The 22,357-nt window shown below is 36.4% G+C and overlaps 1 protein-coding gene and 1 long non-coding RNA gene across 4 annotated transcripts in view; one reads left to right on the forward strand and one right to left on the reverse strand.

The window, feature by feature from the left end:
• The window catches only part of LOC137481137 (uncharacterized), a 115,032-nt gene that overhangs the window by 11,713 nt on the left and 80,962 nt on the right, over positions 1-22,357 (forward strand). For all 3 annotated transcript variants that reach the window (XR_011003336.1, XR_011003335.1, XR_011003337.1), the window contains exon 3: positions 11,068-11,143. This is a non-coding gene — a long non-coding RNA (uncharacterized lncRNA). The remainder of the gene's footprint in view (positions 1-11,067; positions 11,144-22,357) is intronic.
• NETO2 (neuropilin and tolloid like 2) overlaps positions 15,023-22,357 on the reverse strand; it is a 31,826-nt gene continuing 24,491 nt past the window's right edge. The window contains exons 8-9 of the mRNA XM_068202644.1: positions 20,395-20,508; positions 15,023-17,451 (exon numbers count right to left, since the gene is read on the reverse strand). Of these exons, the coding sequence (XP_068058745.1) occupies positions 16,871-17,451; positions 20,395-20,508 (695 nt within the window). The 3' untranslated portion in view covers positions 15,023-16,870. The remainder of the gene's footprint in view (positions 17,452-20,394; positions 20,509-22,357) is intronic.

Below are 22,357 nucleotides of genomic sequence, written 5' to 3' on the forward strand. Positions count from 1 at the left end.
AAAGTTTTGCTGGAGATAATAATGGGGAAGGGAGTACTGAGCAATTTACACTTTTATATTAGGTATGAGAAGCATACTGGCCTGGCCACTAATTCCTCCTCCTGCCCTTTGGCCCTCATTGCTATATTGCAGTACTGAATTTTGCCTGCATTGGTGAAAAACCTTCAGCTGGTTTGGTGTACAACTATATTAGCAGTCAAAACTCAATGTAATTTAAAGTAGCTCCTTAGCTGGTTCATTCTTTGCCTTCATTTCATGTTGTCAGTCTGAGTAATGAAAAAATGTCTGAAATCTTGCAATCATTGCATCTGAAGATTGCATCTGAAGGATCATTGCAATCAAATGCACCTGAAGATTCTCCTGGCTTGGTGCTTCTGGGAGGGTGTATTAGGAGGAAGATTGTTCTAGAATATTTTTTTTTCTTTTTTGTGCTTCCAACAAAGAAAGATGGATGTGATCTGGGATTATGTTTAGAACTTCTTTGTGTAGAAAATTTGGATTTCATAGAAAAATAAGTGTAATTGTGTACCTGTTTTAAGTGTATTATGCAGGTGCCTCTTGAGTGAGCTGATAGCTGATAGCTGATAGCTATCCTATTCATTTTCTGCTTAGTGAGGAGGTGAAGACTATAGGGATTATGATGATATTTACTTTTTTCTGAATGTCATATTTTCTTTTAAATATTATGCTATAACCTTTCTCTCACTGTAGTTTGCTTTGTATGTTAAAGCAAAATTGATTCCTGAGCAGAAATTTGACACAAGATTTGTGTGCTTCTTAAATTTTGTGTAAACTTCAGGTGGTGCATGGGATTTAAACTGGTATTTTGTAGAGTTCAACTTCACCTTTATGACCTGGTTAAGGCATTTTTAACTTGATATCAGCAGGTCACTTATAAGGAGAGACACCTAATAAGAATTGATCCAAGCTTCACTTTTTTCACACTGAATTTCTAGAGGCTCTGAATAACAGCTGTAAGGAGTAATCCCTATTCCTCTTTGTCACAAGACTGTTTTCAACATCTGTTACCTCATGCCTGCCTACTGAGAGGTGATAAGGAGCTGTCACTCTTATGTCCTAGACTGTCAGTACACCAGATCAGCCCACCATATTATCTGTCCCTGTGGCCAGTTTGCCATGATGCCAATAAATGAAGAAATTTCTGAAAAATGCCTTTCCTTAAAGGCTGACTTAAAATATATGAATTTTGCATATTTAATTAAAATTTGAATTTGAATTTGGCATATATTTACAATCCACTAACATTGATGAGTATTTTAATTTGAACTCTATCAGTGTTATCAGTCAGACATATTTAATTCTATTTGTCTTATATTCTCCAGTCAAACTGTTGTATTCCTTATGAATACTGGCCAATTTTTAAACTGTTTAAAGAGCTTCTCAGTTTTCAGGTATGCTTCCACAGTGATGGATCAGAACATGTTTCTCTGCTGTTGCACTTGCTTTTATTTATTAGGTTGGGGATCTTTGGCTTCATTGTTGTTCATTAGTCCTTGTACCTGAGGCCAGAATTTAGGGCAATACTATATTAGTAGTAGTTCCAGTTAAAAATATTCCATAACAAAGTCATGTCTTAGTTGACTTAAGGACTCCAATAATACCTCTTACTTTATTGTACTGTCATTATTCAGAGCAAGGATTAAATTGTTTGTTATCCTTTATCATGTAACAGTGTAGGAATTGTAGCTGACGTGACCATCGATTCTCCAAAAACATACAATTACAAATTTCTTTATTCTGTAGTCACGAACCAGTATAAAGACTGGAAGAAAAGAGCATGTTTCTTTCATCCTCCCTGTAAGCCCCAGGGAACACCAAAGAAAGTAAACTGGTAGCTAAAATGGATCACAGAGCACTGAGAATTGGAGAAGAGCATCATGGTGGAGTACAGATAGTTTTGCAGGCAAGAAGTTTAATTAGGGCTGGGTTTCAGAGGCTTTGATGTGCACCTGTACAAATGTACACTTACATGTCTCATGTCATTATAATCAAAGCTGCCTTTAACAGATCTTATAAAAGCTAAACCAGCAGTGATGATTAGACCTTTGGTAAATTTAGACTAATGCATGAGGATTTATGACTATTTGCAAAAATAATTATTTGAAAAAATTGAATTTTTGGTTCCAAATGTGCTTTTAAAATTCAAAAAGCATTTCTATAAGACTGTGCTGTCTGATTTAACATTGTCTAAATTACAGTCTTACAGTCTTCTTGCTCAACACAGTTGCAAGGCAGCCTCATTACTTTTTTCTGACCTTTGTCTGTGAGTTGGTTCTGAGATAATGTCCTGGAAGGCTTCAAGGCTTAATACATCTTTCTGATTTAACAGGATTTCCTTGGTGTTCCAGACTTTTTGGTTTTCTTTCTCTGAGCTGTCCCAGTGACATGTACTCAACACAGCACTACATTCATTAGTGCTGAAAGTGTCCTGCTGATCTCATAGCTGAACAACTGAAGAAAAAATGATTTAAGAAGGACCAATCATCCTCTCTAACTTTCTATGTAATAAGTAGTGCAGCAGGTGCATTGTGGTTTGTGTCTGTATCCTTTTAAGACTCTATGGCAGCACAAAACAAGAGCTGTTTCTCTAACCAAAATTTATGTTGGTGATTATAGGGATAGCTTCAGACTATAAATTGAGTGCATTCAGAAATCTATTAATGCCTAATAAATTTCTATTGTCTTTATATGCCAAAAGGTAATTTTTCTTTGTATAAATATTGGCATTATAGAATTCAAACTTCTTGAAGTGTGTACTTCAGGGGAACAGCAAGATCAGTTGTGTAGTATTTTATCAGAGGTTAAAGAAAGCCAATGCACTGAAAGCTACTTATAGGATTGCATCATCCAAGTCTGAGATATCTATAGATAAAAGATACAATTACCTTCCAGTATATCTATTTTCTGTCTCTTCTAAATCTGGGGCCATATTCTATAGGAGGAAAGCAGCTTGACCCAAAAATCTGTGATGTATTATTTTCTGTGGTGCTGTCAGACACTGCTACATCTGCTGGGAAAGCTGGGGCAGAAAGGTCTGCAGTGAGCTGCCTTTGTAGCCCTGTCTTTTCTCACTGTACACTTCTGAGGAGCTTTCTCCAGCTGAGCTGCACAGATAATGATTGTTCATATCTTTCTGCCCTTATGTGGACTTTGGCAAGTGCCGCGTTCTTCCTGCTTCTGCTTCAAATCTCTAAAGTGTGTTTACCAGCACCCTGTAAATTCTAGATCTCCTTTAACTTGAAGGAGACAGGCAAGGAGATGATACAGCTCTTGCTGATAAGCTGTTTATTGTCAAGTGCTTTGTTAGTTCAGCTTTCTTTTTATTGACTTTCAATAGTTTGTAGCTTATCTGTAAATAATGCTGAATCAAGAAAAAGAAAACACAGACAAATAGAAAAAGGACTGGTTTTATCCACTCTTGCTTAAAAGCATATGATCTATATTTTTGGGTTTCTAGTGCTTAGGATATATTGTTTCACAGTGCACAACTTGGACAGATGTGATATATGGTGCTTTGCCAAAACAAAGACTGTAACATTCAACTGCCATCTCCAAACCTTATGTTTTAAGGTTCGATAAAGTAGCATTGAGACAGACTCATTTTGTCAGGGCTGTCTGGAAATAAAATCTTCAAAGTAATAGTGATGGGAAATGTTATACTGTAACTGTATTAGAGCAGCATTGGTAAGCATTTTTCCCAGGAAAAAGAATGCAAACCCCTATGACAAAAACACATGAGCAAAGCATCACTGATACATCTCAAAGGACAGAAATCATGTGACCTCTTGCTTGGTGGTGCAGATACGAGTCGAACAGAGCACTGTGAGCCCGGAATGTGGGCTTTACTGACAAGAGAACGAAGCCTTGTTCTCTGCCAATCTTCCTTCTGCTCTCTCTAGAACCTTCTGCTGAATTTCCCAGCAGCAGACAGATGTGGGTGAAAACTTTGGGGGTTTTTGTCTGAGTTTTTTTGCTTGTTTTTATAATACACTTTTGCCCAAAGGAGCCATGTTATTCTATGGTCCTGTGGCAAGAAAGCAAGCGGGGTTTTATGGCTTGTTTTCCTTATGGAGGTAGAGGCATTCTACAGAATCACTGCTCAGTCTCTAACTTTTAATATTGACACCCTGGAGGAGCAAAGACCCTCTAAGCCATAAACCCCCTCCAAACTCAGCTGTCAGGATCTCTGTAGAGTTGATCACTTGTAGGAATAGCAGGTGGTAGCACTATTGCAGGTTTGCTGCCTCCAAGAGTTTCCCTGTTGGGCAGCCACCTGCTTTGCCTGTGTCTAGAGGTCCTCTTTGGCTAGAACATGAGTTTTTATGAGCATCTGAAAGTAAGGATTTAATTTATCATAAAACCTACTCATTTCTACACAGTCATTACTTATGTGACTAGATTTATCAGAGATAGTATGTTGATTACACAAATAACTGCTCAGCTGAGTAAGTCATAATGTATTTCTTATCTCTTGTCAAGGAACTGGTTTCTTCAGTTGAAAGAAACTTAATTGCCATAATTAATTGCAATATTAATTATTACACTGTCTTGTATTTGAATGCTGTCACTAGCAATAAATGTAAAAGGGCTTGAGAATCATTAGGGAGTCATTAGGAATCATTAGGAATTGAGAATCATTATTTATACTAGATTTTATACGCTTCTTAGGTTGCTCTTAAAATATACCAATCTTCAAACATTTCCAATACTAGAGTGGTTTAAAATCTACTCTATATTTAGTTTGTTCTCTTAATATATACTTTAAAAAAAAAATCCAGTATTGAGGTATGTTTTGAAAGTATAGGGATCATCTCTGGAGTTCAGAATTTCTATTCTAGTCCTCTCTTTCCCTGGGAGAGCAAAAATGTGTGCGTAGCCTTTTGAGCCTGTTGTGGCTCAGGATATGCAGCAGTGGAACTTGAAGCCTTTCATCTTCTTTTTTTAATCTGCTTTCATAGCCACAGGTATAAATGAAGTATTTGTTTCCATTTTCTCTAATTTTCTGTTTAGTTTCTATAAAAGCAGACTTTGAGGCTTTAAAAATCCATTACTAAGATGATTTTTTTCTTTCAATGTTATGGGCCTTTTTTCAACAGGGAATGGACTGTTTTGTTCAGTATTGTAATATAAAACGTCCCTTCTTACTGGAAAGGCTGCTTTTATTTTCTACCTGGAGATGACTGGGAACTAGACATAGAGAAGAGCTGAGCATAAGTTAAAAAAACAATAGATTTTAAAAAAATCAATTAATAGATCTAAGCCAGCAAAGGGAGACATTTCAATTTAATATCAAGTATAGTCACTAACCTTTGCTGCCATTCTCTGTGACCATTCCAACCTTTAGAGAATTGTGTTGATTTAAATTGAATTAAAATTCTAAGTTACTACAAAGTCAGAATGGTGATACTGTACAGATGATGCTGTACAGAAAATGAATTTGTTCCTTTTCCCAGCCTTTTCAGGTTTTAGCTAGGTTCTGGTATTGTTTTGCTGGCTTTTTTTCTTCTGAAAGACAAAGGGAACACATTTCCCTGGCATTGTTAGTTGCCTCTGGTCCAGAACAGTGTTCAGTCATTCCTGTTATGCTCCTTTCTGTGTCAAAACAGTTGAATCTATTTTGTGACTTCTTTCTTTTCACTTCTAGTATCCTCTCTGTTAGAAATGGGAGGAACTGTGCCCAAAACCAGATGACATGAGTGTGCTGTTGGCCAGGAAATGGCAGTTTATGCAGTAATTTGTTTACAAATGTTTACTCTAGAAGAACATGACCTGAGTAATGAATGTTACCTGTTCTTATGCTGCCAAATGCTACTGTCAGCATAATCCCTATAGCAATAATAATGCCAGTATTCTGGGTGCAGAAAATTGAAATCTATCACTAATGTACCTGGTGTCTTTGCAATTTTGTGTGGATAGTTACTTCTGATTTTTTTTTTAAATCTAAATATAATTTACTCATTAATAAATACACTTCACTTTCTCATATTTCAGGACCCAGATAAAAGAAAAAGTAGCGAGAATTTGGACAAAATGTGATAGCTGTGTAGTCAGGATCCTGCCACTGTGTTCAGATAACTTAACATTTTGGCAAAAAGTTATATTTACCTCGTTGCTGTTCTGGTTGTTCCCTTTGCATGGTTTTAAATCTAATTTTAAAGAGATCTTATGATTGAGACTAGTCAGAAACATAATGCCCTGTATCGTGAAAGGGACATTGTGATCAGGTTTTGTTCTGCTATTGGTTGCTTATATTCCATAACACAATTGTATTGTTTTCTTAGCGCAAAGGAGAGTAGTGGTTACTCTTTGCCCAGAGACAGCAGGAAGTAATCATATGGAAGGAAGTGGAAGATGGTCAAGCTGTTTGGGAACTGGATAGCTTCTGTGTGTTGCTGTTTTCTTTCTTTCCTCTAGCCCAGACAATGTGCTTATTTGTATGTGGATTTTTAATACTCCTCTTTCTTTATTGCTGTTTTGGGCTTTTTCTGTGCTGGGAAAGTAGCTCTGGAAAAATTGCCAGAGCTTGTTTTGGAGGAAAATATAATGACAAGAATGCAGATTCCTGATGGTGATGTGCATGCTGTCTTGTTTCAGGAGCACACAACAGCCTAAAGTTGAAAAGCCTAAGGTGAATATTTCATGTCTGCTGTAACGTTTAGAAGCAAAACTGAATTTTATAGAAAACTGGTATTGTCACACCATTGAAAATATTTAGGGCAGACAGTTGCATTTTATTACTGCATCAATTAAATTAATAGACAAATTGGATAATTTGATCTCCAATGCTTCAACGAAGAAAACACAGTTAGCAATGGCGTAAGTGGGAAGGAAAACCACGACTCCTGAGAGGAAAGCTACTGTTCTATCTTTTGGAATTTGTCTCCATCCATATCCCTATCCAAGCAGTATAATTTTGTGATATGATTGTACTACAGCTGTGTACTTACAGTTCACAGCTGCAGACAAAACCTTGAAATTGTTGAAAGACTTGAATTAGAAAGGCACAAACATAGATGCACCTTTACTCACAACCTTTACTGAATGATTTCTGAGTCTGCAAGTGGAGTGGGCACAGGAATTAGGTATCTGACCCCTGAGATTTTTCTTCCATGGCAATGCTTAGTTATTAAGTATTATAGTTATTATTAGTTATTATTAGCATTAGTTATTATTATGACTTAGTTATTACCAGAATATCTCATCACTGCAAATAAGTTTTTCCTGTCTGTTCTTTGCTTATTTATTTTGCCCTCAGGGTGCTTTGGTTGGCCTTAATGGAGGAACAGAAGCCTTTGTTGTATGCTTAACAGGATGTAAAAAGAGTTTTGCTCTTACATTGACCACTGATTGTCGTGACAAATCTAATGAAATAAGTGAGCTGTACAAGTTCTGTAAATGAAATAACAAATATTTATCTTGTCTCCCCACTCAGTTTTGCTAGGAAAATGAAAAATCTGGATACAGTAAATAACCTTTCCATGGAGATGGGAAAAATAATTAATGTAATTGTAAAGAGGGCATGGCATGCCTTTTTTCTTGAGCCATTTCTGCTTTGGCCCCTTGACTTCAAAGCCTGAAATGTACATTAATGTAGCAATTCAGTGAACTGCTGTCTAGTGAAAGAATTTTCTAAAAGCTTCTGTTTGGTAGGGGTGTAACTGAGTCATCATTCCTTCTTCCAGAGTAAATCAGAATTTAGAGAAATACATTTTTTAATGTTCTCTTTCCCTCTGTATGAGCTATGTATCCAGCTAAAAGGATTTATTAAAAGCCTTTTCATTTGTTTGTGTTCAGGAGAGGGGGGGAAAAGTTATTTCTTTGATGTTCCCAAGGCTTTCCACGTAACTGGATTAAAATCTGAAACCATGTCAAGCAAAAGCTGTGACAGTAATGTACCCTAATTTGTTTCCCTGAAGATTGATGTGATGGGTTATTCAAGCTTACCTCTCTCTTCAGTTGTTTGAACGTCTAATTTCTACATAGTCATGCATTATTCATCTTTATGCTGATAGTGAGCTGCTAATAAAACAAGAAATATCTAACTCCTCTGTTATATTTTCCACAATATCCTTCTTTCTCTCCTTTAGACTTACTTTTTTAAATTTAGGTTGTCCAAGATGAAAATATACATGTTTGAAATCACATGTGTGCATTCTTATAGGGTTGCTGGATAACTGTTTAGTAAATTGTCTCCCCTATTTGTGACAGATATTAATGGATCAGAATTCTAAATTATAGCTACGGGAACACGACATTGTACTTTCTTATGTTTGTTTGAGTTGGAATATGAATTATTATCTGCATACAGACAGCAGAGAGCAGTAGTCTGGGCTTGGTCAGATAGTGTGAAGGACAGGGATAGAAAATAATTTCATAATCAACAGCTTTAATGGATGACAATACTGTAGGAAAAAGCAGAGCTGGCTGGCTTTGGCAGCATATTCAATCTGAAGGTACTTTTGTTATTATTTGAGCTAACACTGACATGAAACTAATGAAGATACATTTATTTAGATGTGCTGTGTGCAGATACTACCAGACACATGGCCCCATCTGAGGAGAAAATAGGTTTAGCTATTTTTTGAAATGTTTGCTGCTGGAGCAGGTTAAAGAGGACAATATTCTTGAATAATCAGATTTGTCGGTGCTTAAGAGGTTTTTTGCAGTAGAAATGAGGAACTTGATACTTTATCTACTTTATGCCCCATCAGGATCATGAGAGATGCAGCTCTGCAGCTGACTGCTACAGTGGAAAGCAGTCAGCGGTGTCAGGAAAATTAGACCCATAGATGGGGGATAATCTTCACTGGTAATAAATGAAACAAATCGTGCACTAGAAGACTGGGGTGTTTCAATGATGCTGTATTGTTTCTGAGCTCTAGAAAAGTAAACCTATTTTCAATTTGCAGCTTTATATTGGCATTAGAGAGACATATGAGTTATGCCTTGGGTTACATCCACAATTCAATTTTTCAGCCCTTTTTAGGCTGTGGTTGTGTATCAGTTCTGATACTTTTGTAACCTAACCTTTCTTTGTTTATACTTTCCTACCTAATTTTTCCCTTTCTATAAGAGGTTGTAACAAAGATTTTCTTCCAAAATCCTTTTAAAAAAAAGTAAAAATAAGCATTAGATCAGATGTGGCATTTTGCTTATGTAGCTTGGCTGCTAGTAACAGAAAACCCAGTTTAATTTAATTTGCTAAATTGTCCTTCAGTTCTTCAATTCTAGGCATTACCCATTAATATTCATACAAAGTCTTCCTTAAAAAGAAAAAAAATCAATGTGCACATCTAACGTTAATAAGAGGGGTTTGCTATTAATCAATAGGATCACTAACATAATGAATTACCCTTCAAAATAGCACTCAAGATGTTTGGCTCTGGCTTGAAATCTTTCAGCTTGAGTGTACTTTTGTGTAGGAAAGTATTCCAGTACGTTCAGTGAAGCTAATGTCTATTATTCATAGGGCATCCAGATCCTGCTCCTTAGGAGAGTGTATGGTTTTTTGGGATGCTTTTACACTGAGTCTGGTGGACTTTATAATCGACCCTATAATTTGACTCCTGTCTGAAAGAGAATCAAAGCTGTATTTTTTTCCCCCCGTGGATATATCACATTGGGTATTTCTGTTAAGAATGGCCTGGGGCCCACAGGTAGGATTGTCATTCATTTCAAATATTCTCCCATCAGTCCTGGAAGTGCTGCCGTGATGAAAGAGGGGAAGGTAGCCCCATGGTTAGGCAAGCAGGAGACAGGTTATTACATCTTCAAATATACAGGAGACAAGTGGTTCTGCTTTGAGACAGGCTTGGCTTTCTGCCACTTCCTTCAGTTGGTGTCAGCTGTTCTTTGTAACTTAACAAGGCAACCAAACAAGCTGCAGTTTCTTGCAGTTGTACAGAAATAATATTCCATTACACTCAGAGTGTGAAGTGACTATTTCTTATCTTTTGGGTTTTTTGGCAAGATTAATTTCTGTGCACTCCTATGGCAAGAGTAAGCCATGACCTCCAGTTCCGATTCACACAAAATTAAATTTGATTACATCTTTTTCCCTCAGTAGGTGTGGTCCTTGTATGATCACTCTGCATACTTTTGTTTGTTTTTAAATGATGCACAAGCTATTTAGGAATAGGAAAATTAATGTAGAAATAACTTTTATTTTTTCTACTTCTTGCTGGTGTTCCCCATAGCCTTGAGGGCTACATCTTACCTTGAGCTCCTTGTTTGGTACTGTTGCTAAAGAACAGTTGGTAGCCTTTTCTTGTGTTCCTGATGGGAAGAGAGAGTACTGAAAAAGAAGTGGGTTTATGCTTTTTATCCCTCTTGTTCAGCATTAGTATTTCTCAGCTGCAGTAATGTTAGAGGTGGTGCTAAAATGTCATTAAATCCTCATGTCACACATCTGGCAACTTGTAATGGAAACTATTCTTTGAATGTATGTAATGCAGCTTTTTATACTTTTATAAATTGTCATTTACACCAGGTATTTCTTAATTTTAAACACGGTCATGTAATATTTAAATCTACCTGTTCTAGCTCTTTTGTAGGCAAAATTCGACATTTCCTTTAGAGAGCATTTTATCTTATGATGTTAACAATTGAAGGACAGTTGGAACTACACTTAAAAAACAATCAAGCACACCAAACTGTATGTTCTAACAATTCATAAGTCATGTTTGGATTCTGATAGCTCAAGTAAAGGATTTCTTTTCCTTATGCTAATGTCTGTCCTTGCTTCTACTCTGTGAGGAAAGTGCAGTAGAGTGAAGCTTTAATAGTTCTGGATCTTAAAGGCAAAGAACTTAGTTTTCTTTTATTCCTACTTCTCTTGAACAGATTTGAGAGCTTGTGTTCAAATCTATTTGAACAGACAGAATGCAGAAATGTCTGGGAGAATGTGATAACCTTAGGAGTCACAAAGAGCTCTAAAAAAAGAGTTACCTAGTATATGAGATTATTTTAAGTGTCTGTAGCTTTTGGTTTGTTTACTATACACTTGAATTATACATAGATATTTTGTGCTGTTTTTTTATATTCCAGAATTCCCTTTACTGTTAAAGATAACATTTAATGATGGCAGAAGATTAAATGGCCTGTACAGAATCTTTCGCCTCTGGTAAGTGAAAAGCAAACATCTTCATGCTACTAGATCTCTTTGTTTTTCATTACTAGAGAAAAATTAAAATTATTTGACTTGGCCTCAGGCCTTCAATTGCTCTGTTGGGTTATTAAAAATACAGTGAAGAGCCAGTAATGAGTGGTATTCCTTATGTACCTTGGCTGTTTGTTCTTTACAAACAGAAGATTGATTACAATGGTTAAGAGACTTGGGATTTATTGACTTGTCTTCCTAGGAATTTTTTATCTTATAATTGCTTTCAAGAGTATTTTCCTGCCTTTTTCACCTCCATTAACCACTGAAACATCTTCTTCTATAATAATCAGTAGTAGCTGAGAAGGCTAGCCAGTAAACTCAGTCCTAACAGTTGGCTTTTTCCAAATTATTAGGAGTATTTGAAGGTGCTTACTGAAGTGAGGGAACTTAAAATATTAGTTAGGTAGAATGATGGACTTTACTATCTTGAGGGTTATTCAAGTGCATCGGGGAGATGAGTTTAACATTGTATCAGAAATGTCCAGTGATTAATATTTGTTTGTTTCTCCTTTTTTATTTTAAACAAAGAATTCTTTAATTGTCAACTCCTGTTTCTGCAAATAGTTTTAGCCCTAGATTCCTGTGTTTTTCACAGGTGAATGTAGCAGTTACTACAGATGTGTTATGAGCAAACCTGGGGCAAACTAAATCTGCTCACAAAAAACCACAGGCCCATTTAATGCTGATATTACATCCCCATGAAATACTAAACCTTGAGTATTAGAACACTGATGTACTTTGTTCCAGTTTAGCCATATTCATTTGAGGTTAAGCAGATAATCCTGTGAGCTTTGAGTTTTCTTTGTAGTCTCTCACTTCTCTGGTGGAAAATAAGCTGCAGTACAGTCTCAGAAATTAACGTAATGCTTAAACTCTCAAATGTTGTGCTCCAGTGATAAATGCTTTGCAGTGTAATCCTTGCTCCTAAATAACATTTGGAAGGAACACAGAAGCAATTTTATGTAGGTGATAATGAACTTTGAGGCTAGTTATAAGTTGTAATATGCATATAGTTCTATATATGAATTAATAAAATATTGAAATAAGTTTTAGCACGTCAAAGATGTGTAGGAGATCTGTGTTTGGGATGAGAAGTAATTATTTGGGGAAAATGATGTGATGTGCATCTTTTAAAAGCGCTGACATAATTGCATTTTTCAGAAGGAATGATACAGATTCCAAACCAGGAAATTATTTTGTATTTTTGAGTATGTAGGTCTTAGGTACCTGTTATTTGGTCTATCACAATACTTCGTTCTTGTACAGAGTTTGGCATGAAGTGTTTTTTGAGGTTTCTCCAGTATACAAGTTATTACCATAAATTATGAGATGTTAGTGGAAAGAGGTACAAAGACATCAAATTTTTTGTTTCTCCCTGAGCCTGGCTCTGTAAGAACAGACTTATAAAAACTAAGCTGTTTTATCTGGTATATGGTAGATTATCTTCACTAGTGAGATAAGAGGGAACAAGTTGACCATTCAGAAATTACTGTAGTTGACCCATGAAACAGATGGAAAAGAGTTTTTGTTAAGCTGATTGTGTAAAATGCAGTGCAGCAAAGGAATTTGAATATGAAAATAAACTTGCAGTTCCATGGTGTCACAGAATATTACAGCATGCTGACATGTGATTTAAGCATTTACAAAGGGGATTGAATCTGTACAGAGATGTTTATTAGATATCACAGGAATGATTTTTGCAGTTCCAAAAATAGTAGCTTTTATATTGTTAAATTGAGATGGGTGCTGTAAATACTAATTTTCAAAGCATGAATCAACTCATCCAGGTTTTTGGTTTTAAAATCTTTTCTCCTATTGTAATTAATATTCAGTTTTAGCGGTGTGATCTCAGTGTAAAATCAGCTTAATCTTTTAGGCTGGCATGGATTAGGAATCTTGTTGATAAACAGTCTACAGACCTGAGAAATCATAGGGCTTACATGTTAACTTGGAAATAAGGACATGCAAAAGTAAATGGACTTGACTGAGTTTTGGTGTGAACAGATATTCAGAGCCCAAGCATACAGGAAGCTCAGAATGTAGCTGTGGCTTGGTACATCCACATGAATTCAGTTGTTCCACTTCAAGCAGTAATTTACTCATCTTCCTAAGGATATGTGCTAAATATTAAAAAAAAAAAAAAAATTAATCTTTTTTTTTTACTACTTGTGCTGTTGATATCCTTTCAGCTAAAGGACAGTACTTTAATAGTTTGGAAAATTAAATGTTGTGTTCAATGATATAAAAACTTATTTAGGGATAAAATTGTTTTACAAATAAGACAAACCTTTTCCCCTCATTCAACAGGTTTTCTGCTAATGCACAGAATTCTTTGTACCAAGTGAAAAACAAAGCAAGGCATATTTTAATGACATAAAGATTCTGTGAATTGTTCACATGACAAGCACCTTTTCTTGTAAATCAATGACAGTTCTTTTCATAACCCTTAGTACTGGTTTAGTAAAAACAGACAGTCATTATTGCAATATGCCATTGAGATTTGTAGATACTGTGAGGTCATCTTGTCTATAGCAGACAAGAGAATCCCATGCATTTTAAGTACACATTGGTATTTCTGTGATCACTGAGGAGTCAGGAACAGCACTGAAGCTGAGTTTCCTGTGCCACTGCCATCATCTCTGTAAATGCAGACATCTCCTCAGAGAACTTGCAGGAGTTGTGAATCACAGCCACTTTTATTTTCATGTTGGCTGGAGGTTTACTTGTACAATTTTCATCAGAATTCATTCTTCGTGTTAGAGTTTGTTCATATAGTCTAAGCTACTATGATAAAAGGTAAAAATGAGTTAGAAATCCCAAAAAGTAGTTAATGCTGTTGGTCTTGTCCTGGTCAGTGTGTGTCTAGTGAGTGTGTCATTGCTGAGGAGCATTCAGCGCTAGCAGAGGGAATTGCAGATGTGGGTACAATGGAGTGCAAATCAGGATGCTCCTAGAAATGTATGAATTTAAGATGGGCACAGTGGAAATATCCTAGTGGTACTTAGATACTGCACTAATATGAAATGTGATATTTTTCACTAATGCCCAAAAAAAGTTTAAAGACCACAACATCAGCTTCAACAGGACTGAGACTGCAAACCAATGCCAGATTCTTTTGCTAGATGTGTTAGCTTTCTGTACTGTGATACCCAGCAGTCTACCCAGTTAGTTTCTCTCTGCAGTGAAGGGTAGTTGATTATACTGCAAGTGGAAGTATGGCTCTAATAGTTCTGACTCATTTCTTAAAGCACAGCTCAGTAACTGAAGCCCACCCTGCCATGGGCTGTGTAGGCAGATTGCTTTTCAAACACACCACGGGATATTGGAACCAGTTATGCTCAGCAGCCAGGACTGCTTGTGGGAGCTCTGGTGTGCTCTGGGGTAGCCAAAGGCAGCTGTGCTCTGACCATGTAATCACAAGGCTACGACAGAGACTGAAATATTACTCAAGCCATTTGGGAACTTCAATTTCCCTCTTCTCCACAGACTTGGGCTCTGCAGGCTTCCTATTTGTTTTATTAGTACAGCTTTACTGTTCAAAGGCAACGTAACCTGGGGAAGAGTAGGGATCATATTATTTTTAGCACACGGATAAATACACCTAAAAAAGAAAACTCAGTCATGCAAACCTAACATTTGCAAGAGTTATATGGATTAGAATGACCCGTGTAAAACCACATATTAATTGTTGAAAGAATCTGGAACTAACAAACTGGCACAAATAGCATGGTGTGTCCTATAGGCCATGGTGAGATATTTCATCCTGAAATCAATGAGAAGTAAATAAAATCTGCCAAATGTTTTCAATAAATATTCACAAATTTTCAAGTAACAATTAACTAGATTTTTTAAAAATTTATTTTCTGCATGTAGTGCATCTAAAAATAAAGCCCATTTTCATTCTTTCAAATTGAAATACAATCTGGGACCAGCACAAAAACTGGCACCAGGGTACATCCAGCCTTGTTGGGTCTAAGGTAAGAGCTGATTAAGTTCTTTTTAAACAGGAGACAGGGTTAATTTTGAAGTTGGGGAGTGCTGAAGAAACTCAATTCCCCTTTCTTTTTTCCCCTTAAATGTTGTACATTTTAAGCATTTAAAAAAAAAATCTTTATCATTCTAGTAAAATCTGTGATTACAGCTGTTGTTCATCTTTATTTCAAAGAAATGATTTTTCAGTTGCAAGGGTCATAGGTTAAGCTGTTTTGGGGGCTTTTTTGTACTACACCAAGCACAACAAACACTATCGTTTGACATCCATCTGTAAATAAAGGCTATGCCCAGTGCTAGCTGGGGGATCAGCTTTAGTCAAAGGTTGCCTGTAAACAAAATACCCAAAGCTCCAACTACCCAGGGAAGAAAGTGTAGGCTAATGTGGAAGTCATGACAAGCATTTTTGGCAAATTGTGATGTGTGCAGCAACAACTGCAGGTTATTCAGAACTGCTAAGAGGGGCCCTGAAAGAAGCCTGCTGTCCAGGTGCTAGATTTGGATTTAAGAAATAGGCTGTACAGTATCAAACTATATAAAAAGCTTAAAAACCACAATGAGAATATATTTTAAAAATTTTCTTATATATTGTAAAAAATTTTAAATTAGGTCCAAACCACCATTTAAAAAGGTATGAAATGTGCAATTTTGCAAGTGGAAACAAGGGGCACAAGAGGGATTCCATAGGGGTTAATTAGAGTTGCTTTGTGCTTTCTTTGTTTCCAGTACCTTCATATACCCAGTAATCACACAGACCTCAGAGCAGTTCTCTTCAGGCAAGTAGGACATGAGCTAAAAGTATCATTGCTGATTTCAGTAGGGAAGATTGGCTGCAACAAGGAGTAAAAAGCTATTTTAAGAGACAAATGTACAGTACAGTCTATTTATGTAAATACTTGGAAAACTCAGGAACAAAATTGTTTCCTAAGTACAGAGCTGTGAAATCAGTGTGCCATATGGAGCTATAATATATGGCAGAATATTTTAAAATCCTAAACCTTCTTGAAAGAAAACTGTTGTAAAAGTCTGCATCTAGAATAAAAAGACTACTCACTTGTGTTTTAACTGAAAGCTGCAAAGATATTTCCAAATGTACTAAAATTAATATAAGTTGATATTGTTAAAAGGCAGTAAATCTTTTCACTTATTTCTCACAAAGCATAGAGTGTGGAAATGATAATTAAAGGCAAGTGAAACAGATGGTTGTAACATAATTCATGAATCTTAACTGGCACTTAACTAACTCTACTTTCAGTTTGACAGATACAATAAGACACCTATGTTGACATACACGTGGTGCACTTAACTACTTTTATTTATGCAAGTGAGGTATTAAAATTGTCTTGAAAAGCAGACATCTAAAGAAGAGTAAATGGTATGAAGAAGAGAATAGTAGTCATTGCTTTCAGTGTTCAACGATTAGTAGCTGTAGGGTTTTTTCTTCCACCATCCTATCTTATTTCCATGCAAAGTCTCTGTCTTACTCCTCCACTAGATAGGTAGCTTGGAAAGATTGGAGGAAATCCACCACTTTTTCAGCAAGAATTAATTATGAAGATTGGCTTTGTTTTTTGAAATGAAGTATAATAAGCTAAAAGTGTGTGCACCTCACACGCTGCGTATGGTACACTTTTAATATATACACTGTCATTGTACACGAGCATTTTGTATATACACTGATACCACCTTAGCAGAAAGTTAGAAGTCAATAGATAATGAACCTTGTGCTGTATCTTCCCTTCCTCTGACATAAATTTCACATGGAATCTCTTCCATCACCCTGTCTTCTATCACCTGCTCGGGGCAGTCGTGAGCTTGCTTGAAAGTGTAAGTGCTTTTCTTGAATGTGCTGTTAAATGTTTTCATGGGCTGGGGCTGCGCAAAGTCATTGCGGAAGGGCAGTTCCATGGAGCTCAGGTTGCTCCTGCTCTGTTTGATGTTGGAGGCCTGGGAGCCACAGTGGTGGTCGTGAATGCATCTGGAAGCTGTTGAAGGGCGGCGCAGTTTCTGATAGTTTTCAAGTTCCTCTGATAAATCTGCCAAATCTGCAGAAATTTCTTTGTCCCTTAGTGAGAACAGTTCATAGTGAGGAGGATCAAAAACTTCCTGGAAACCAGTTTTATTGAAGGCGGTCTTGCAAGCCATAACCTTTTTGCGAGGCTGCTTTACTTGCACTAGAATTGAAATAATGAGAAGAACTAAAACTATCCCTGTTGTGATGCCAATGATTGTTCCATGGGTTTTGGTGATTTGTTCAAACAATCCAGTTTTTTTCTTTTCTACAAAGATAAAATGATTATGACAAGACATTTATGAGTTTCTACACTTTTGATAATGTATTTAAACAAAGCAAGACTATTGTGATTGCCACGCAAGTGATAAAATTACTTAATGGGACTGGACGCTAGACCTGTATGTCAATGGGATTTGTCTAATTCCCTGTCATTAGTGGCTACAATATGATAATTCAGTGGCAGGTGCAACTCTGTGAACCAGTGCTTACTGACTCAGCTGGGATGAGCCTCTCATCCTGAACCTTTACTGATGTCTATATTCCTAAATCCATGAGTTAAATAGGCTTAAATTAACCTTAAATAGGTTAAATTCAGCTACAGATGATGTTTCTCTTACCATGGTTTGCTCCTGCTGGTAAACATTCCCAGTGATGTCAGTGGAAGAAAACCTAGATTTAAAATTGTCTAGGTCTTCTTTAGAAGTGAAATATCAGATATAAGAATGGCTGTACTGTTTTCACATCTCTTGGAAATGTAATGGCTGTGTCTATTGTGTAAGTCAGTTATACCTAATTAATCACAGGGAGCTTTAGCAAGCTCTATTCCAGTTCTAAGAGTCCAATGAGGTAGTTACTTGAAAAAAAAAAAAGGTGGGGGGATACACCAACCAACCCAGATCATCTGGCAATTTTGGCTAGTACTTCATGTGAAAACACACAAGATGGCAGCATCAGAACAAGATGGTTTTCCATATTTAAAATTCTTATTTGAAGATTAAAGTTTTCCAGTTGGATTTCTGTTCCACTAATGTTCTTGTCCTGCAGGACTGAGAGATTTCTACACTGCAACACTGGCTAGTAGGAGAGAAGTATTTAAGACTATGAAGAAGAAAATGCAGTAGCCTAAATCTTGCATAATATTTTCAGATATCTGGCTCCTGGCATCTGAATATGTGTGCTATGTACCTGAATACCACACACAGTGCATGGGGAGAGTTATACACCATCATGTGTTATTTGAAACAATCCTTATGGTGAGCAGAGACTCCCAAGGAGTTGGCTAATAAGAAATTACATTTCTGCTTCAGAACTTGGGCTGTTTCCTTTGAGCTACTTTTCACCTTTGGAGTGAAGGAAGATATTTCCCCTTGTCCTGCCTATCTTAGATCGCAGTGGTGCCATCCATGGTGGGAGCTAGGAATTTCACTGCTATGGCAGTTCTCTTGTCTGCATCTAGGTTTCTTAATTCTTGGCAGATATTTTAATCAAAAAGTTGCTTTGCAAAAGGGGATGTCTTTGCCAGTCTCTTAAAATAAACTGCACACAACTGACTTCTCTATCAATTTTTGTGTTACAGGGCTTAGGCATAAGTAGGTCACAATATGCTCAGATTTATGTAGCTATTGATATGGACTAAATGAGAACTCTGGGTGCCTGCAGGAACTGAGCACAATTGTGAGCAGCTCTCTTTCTAAGGCTAAGAATTGCTTATTTGGTTGCATCAGTCTCCCTTAGCTGGCAATGTGGATCTAGTCTTCAGCTGTCTCTTAATTTCTGCTGTGCAAGTATTACAGCAGAATTTAGATTGCATTCAACATAAAACATGATTGGTTATTTAACACCAGATCCAGCAATTTACAAATATTGGGGAAGTCACAGTTTTTATGGAATTAAGTTTTTTAATACTGCAGTACATTAGTGAAGTGTGAATTCTAGGGGAGAGTCTAGAAAACAGCTGGTAAAGATGGAAAAGAGATCTAGAAATTAAACTTAAGAGGGAATATTGAGTATTATCAAAGGTAAGGATTGTTTAGAGGAGGCTTCGTTTTACATTGCAAACTTGGGAGTTATGGACCAGTTTTGTTGACTGGAAAACTTCCACAGTATGCCTTACATTAGAATATCTATTAATGGTGTGAATTTCTTTATTTACCCAAAATGCAATTAACAAGTAGGGTTTTTTTAATGTCTGTTTACTTAAAAAAATGCAAGCAGGATTTTTGCATTGAAAAGAAATTTTCTTTCAAGACTTTCTGTAGAGAAGGTTTTGACCTTTTCTGCAGGGTCAGTTTCTCTTTGAAATGGAATACATATTTAAATCTTCTGGAGTTTTGTGTTCAGACCTATTGTTGCCATTCTATTTGTCAAAAAACCCTAAGCAAGCAACCTCAAGTGTTTTTGTTCTATTGTTTTCTTTAGCAAGAAAAATTGTTGACCTTAGACTGGTTTTGTTCTAACTCTGACAACTGAGCTGCTCTTGAAGCACGGGAGAATGTCTGTGCTTTCAGAGAATAACAATTTCTTCAAATTATGAGAATTTTTCCTACAAAGCCTGATATTGAAACAAGTCTTTACTGTAGTTGTGATGATTGAAATAATACTCCCAACCCATGTTCTAGAAGCAGTAATTTACATGTGTCTGTATTCCATAAGAATTTATTTCAAGTTCCCTAATAATTCCTCCTTAGTCCCATCCTTTCTCACACTATATACAGCAATTGAATTTATCCTCAAATAGCCTGTGATTTACAACCCTCAACAAATGTTTTTAAATTGTCTTTGAGGAGTATTGCTTCTATTTCAACCCTGAGAGGCTTTTTGTGCTTGAAAACTTAGTTCTGTGTTTTTTCAGCTCTTTAGTTTTATCTCTAAAAGGTATTACCCATCCCTAAAATCCTTGCTTCATTAAAGTTTAGCAATGGATAGGATGCAGCCTCAAAAATACTACATTCTAGTTCTTATCAAGTGGATATCCTTTTAAAATAGAGAGTATATGCTGAAGAGGAAGAAATTTAGTTAAAAGCAGTAAGATCAATATTCAGGATGCTTACATGTGTCCTGAGTTTAAATAAAAAATTTGGAACACCTTCCTGAGATTAGTAGAATAGCTGTCTTCAGCATATTTCCAGGAAAAAGACATTTCATGACTTTCTTGAAAGGCAAACTGACCAGCCTAGCTCATAAAGGCTGTGGTTTGCACTATATTCACCTCTGCAGTGATTCTCATCCCAAGGGTATGCACAGTTCTGAATGCCATTGCAGACTAAAGAATTATTGATGCACATGTTGCTATGGCAGAAGTAAGTGTTGCCTGAGCAGGGAGCTGCAGGAGAGAAGAGAAAGAAAACATTCAGAATTTTCAGTAATTGATGCCTTGCAATAAAACTATTAAGTTCCTATATCTGAGGTTTTTAACATGCGTTCTTCCTCTCTGTTTCAAACACAATAATTTCTCTTGCACGTCACTATCTGATGCTTTTCTCTCTCCATGTAATTGCTTTCAGCAATTTCAGTATTATCAGTGTTACAAAACCTATTCTTGCTCCAAAGGGGTAGGGAGCAAATAGAGACGGTCACCAAACACAGATGATGGAAGAAGGTTTTCGTGTCTTTAAAAACTTAATACTTAAAAATCACATGCTCACTACCAATTATATATTTATTCTGTGGAGCATCTGCTGTATAGATGTTGTGAAGCAGTCCCTGAACATCTGTATTTTAGAGCCCATTACTATCTTAAGGCAAATCAGATTTCAGCTTGTGGAGGACTGTTTCAGTAATTGCAGGAGATTTCAATAACTAGAGGCATCTAAGTCATTCCTGCTAGTGAATCAAAAGCTCCTGGATCCTCCTATTAGAGCTAATGCAGGGATTGAGAGAGTACAGTGTAGCTCTTTGTGTATCTATCTATATATAGGCAGAAATTTGAAGAAAGAAATTAACTAGAAGGCTGCCCCATGTTTTTGTGAATACTTGTTACAGCTCCTTGACATAAGAAAAAAAGATATTAGAAAGTAGTAATAATTCTTTTCAGGGTGTTGTATCATATACGTAGGGAATTATTTATAAATTCAGGGCACTGGACAAGAAATTGGTTTTCCCTTTGTTTCAGTAATGTGGTATTTTTATGATGGAAATGTCTGTTATTAGTGGAGTCAGTTATATACCAAACAGCAAAGATGTGTGATAGGCATTCTACTATTTGGTTTCACAGAAAGAATGTGTTCTTGAGCAGTCTGGATTCTCTGAAACATAACAGGAAACCCAAAGGGTAGAGCAGAGGGAATGACTGCTCCTGAACACTGCATTTCTCACTTAGTCATTCTGTTAGGCTTGAGAATCTCAATGAAAAAAACAGGAGTTATGCCTAAGAAAAAAAGAACATTCAAACATTTAATTTTGATTTTGCATTCCTAAATTAAATATGTATTGTCATGTAAGCCATGGAAAGACATGGCTTACTCCCCTGAAGTTGGATAACCTCCACTCATTGAATTTAAGCTTTTGTATTTGCCGTTACTGCTTAACCCTGGCAATCTGGCAATATGTAAATCTATTCTCATTTCCCTTAACAGGTGAATTGTTTCTACAGCTCTGTATTTGGTTGATGCATTCTGCTGTTGCTTCTCCATCTGCCAGTACAGTCTCTATTTTACATGTTTGGGCAGTCCCTTTACATTTTTGTGGGCATGGCTTTGGTTCACACTTCATGGAGATGGGACAAATTGACTTATTTTCCTTTTGTTTGTTATTTGGGGAGTTTGAAGTCCAAAAGTCTCAATGGTTGATCAATTCCAGCCTAGGACTTCAAGGTCATAGCTGGACTCTTCTCATAACAGCTGCCCAAAAGTGGTGCAATGCTCACAGTGCTCTTTGTATCCAGCATTACTCATCTACTGAATCAAGCCAGGAATCAAATACATTGATTTTTCACATTGCTGATAGCTGAATTACTTAGTCTAACCTGCAAGCAGTGCTAGGTGTGTGTTAGGTGACTGTCATGCACTATTAGTTCATTTATGGAAATCTTTAGAGAAATATTGATCATTTTCATGGTTGGCTTAATGTAATTACAAATCATTAGCAAAGTAGAAGAGAAAGATAGCTTAACAATCTGAAAATAAGATAAACTCTGATTCACATTTTTTTTCAGTTAGAAAAATTGCTTATGA

Source organism: Anomalospiza imberbis, chromosome 12 (assembly GCF_031753505.1).
Source record: "Anomalospiza imberbis isolate Cuckoo-Finch-1a 21T00152 chromosome 12, ASM3175350v1, whole genome shotgun sequence".
In the NCBI taxonomy this organism is placed as follows: domain Eukaryota; kingdom Metazoa; phylum Chordata; class Aves; order Passeriformes; family Viduidae; genus Anomalospiza; species Anomalospiza imberbis.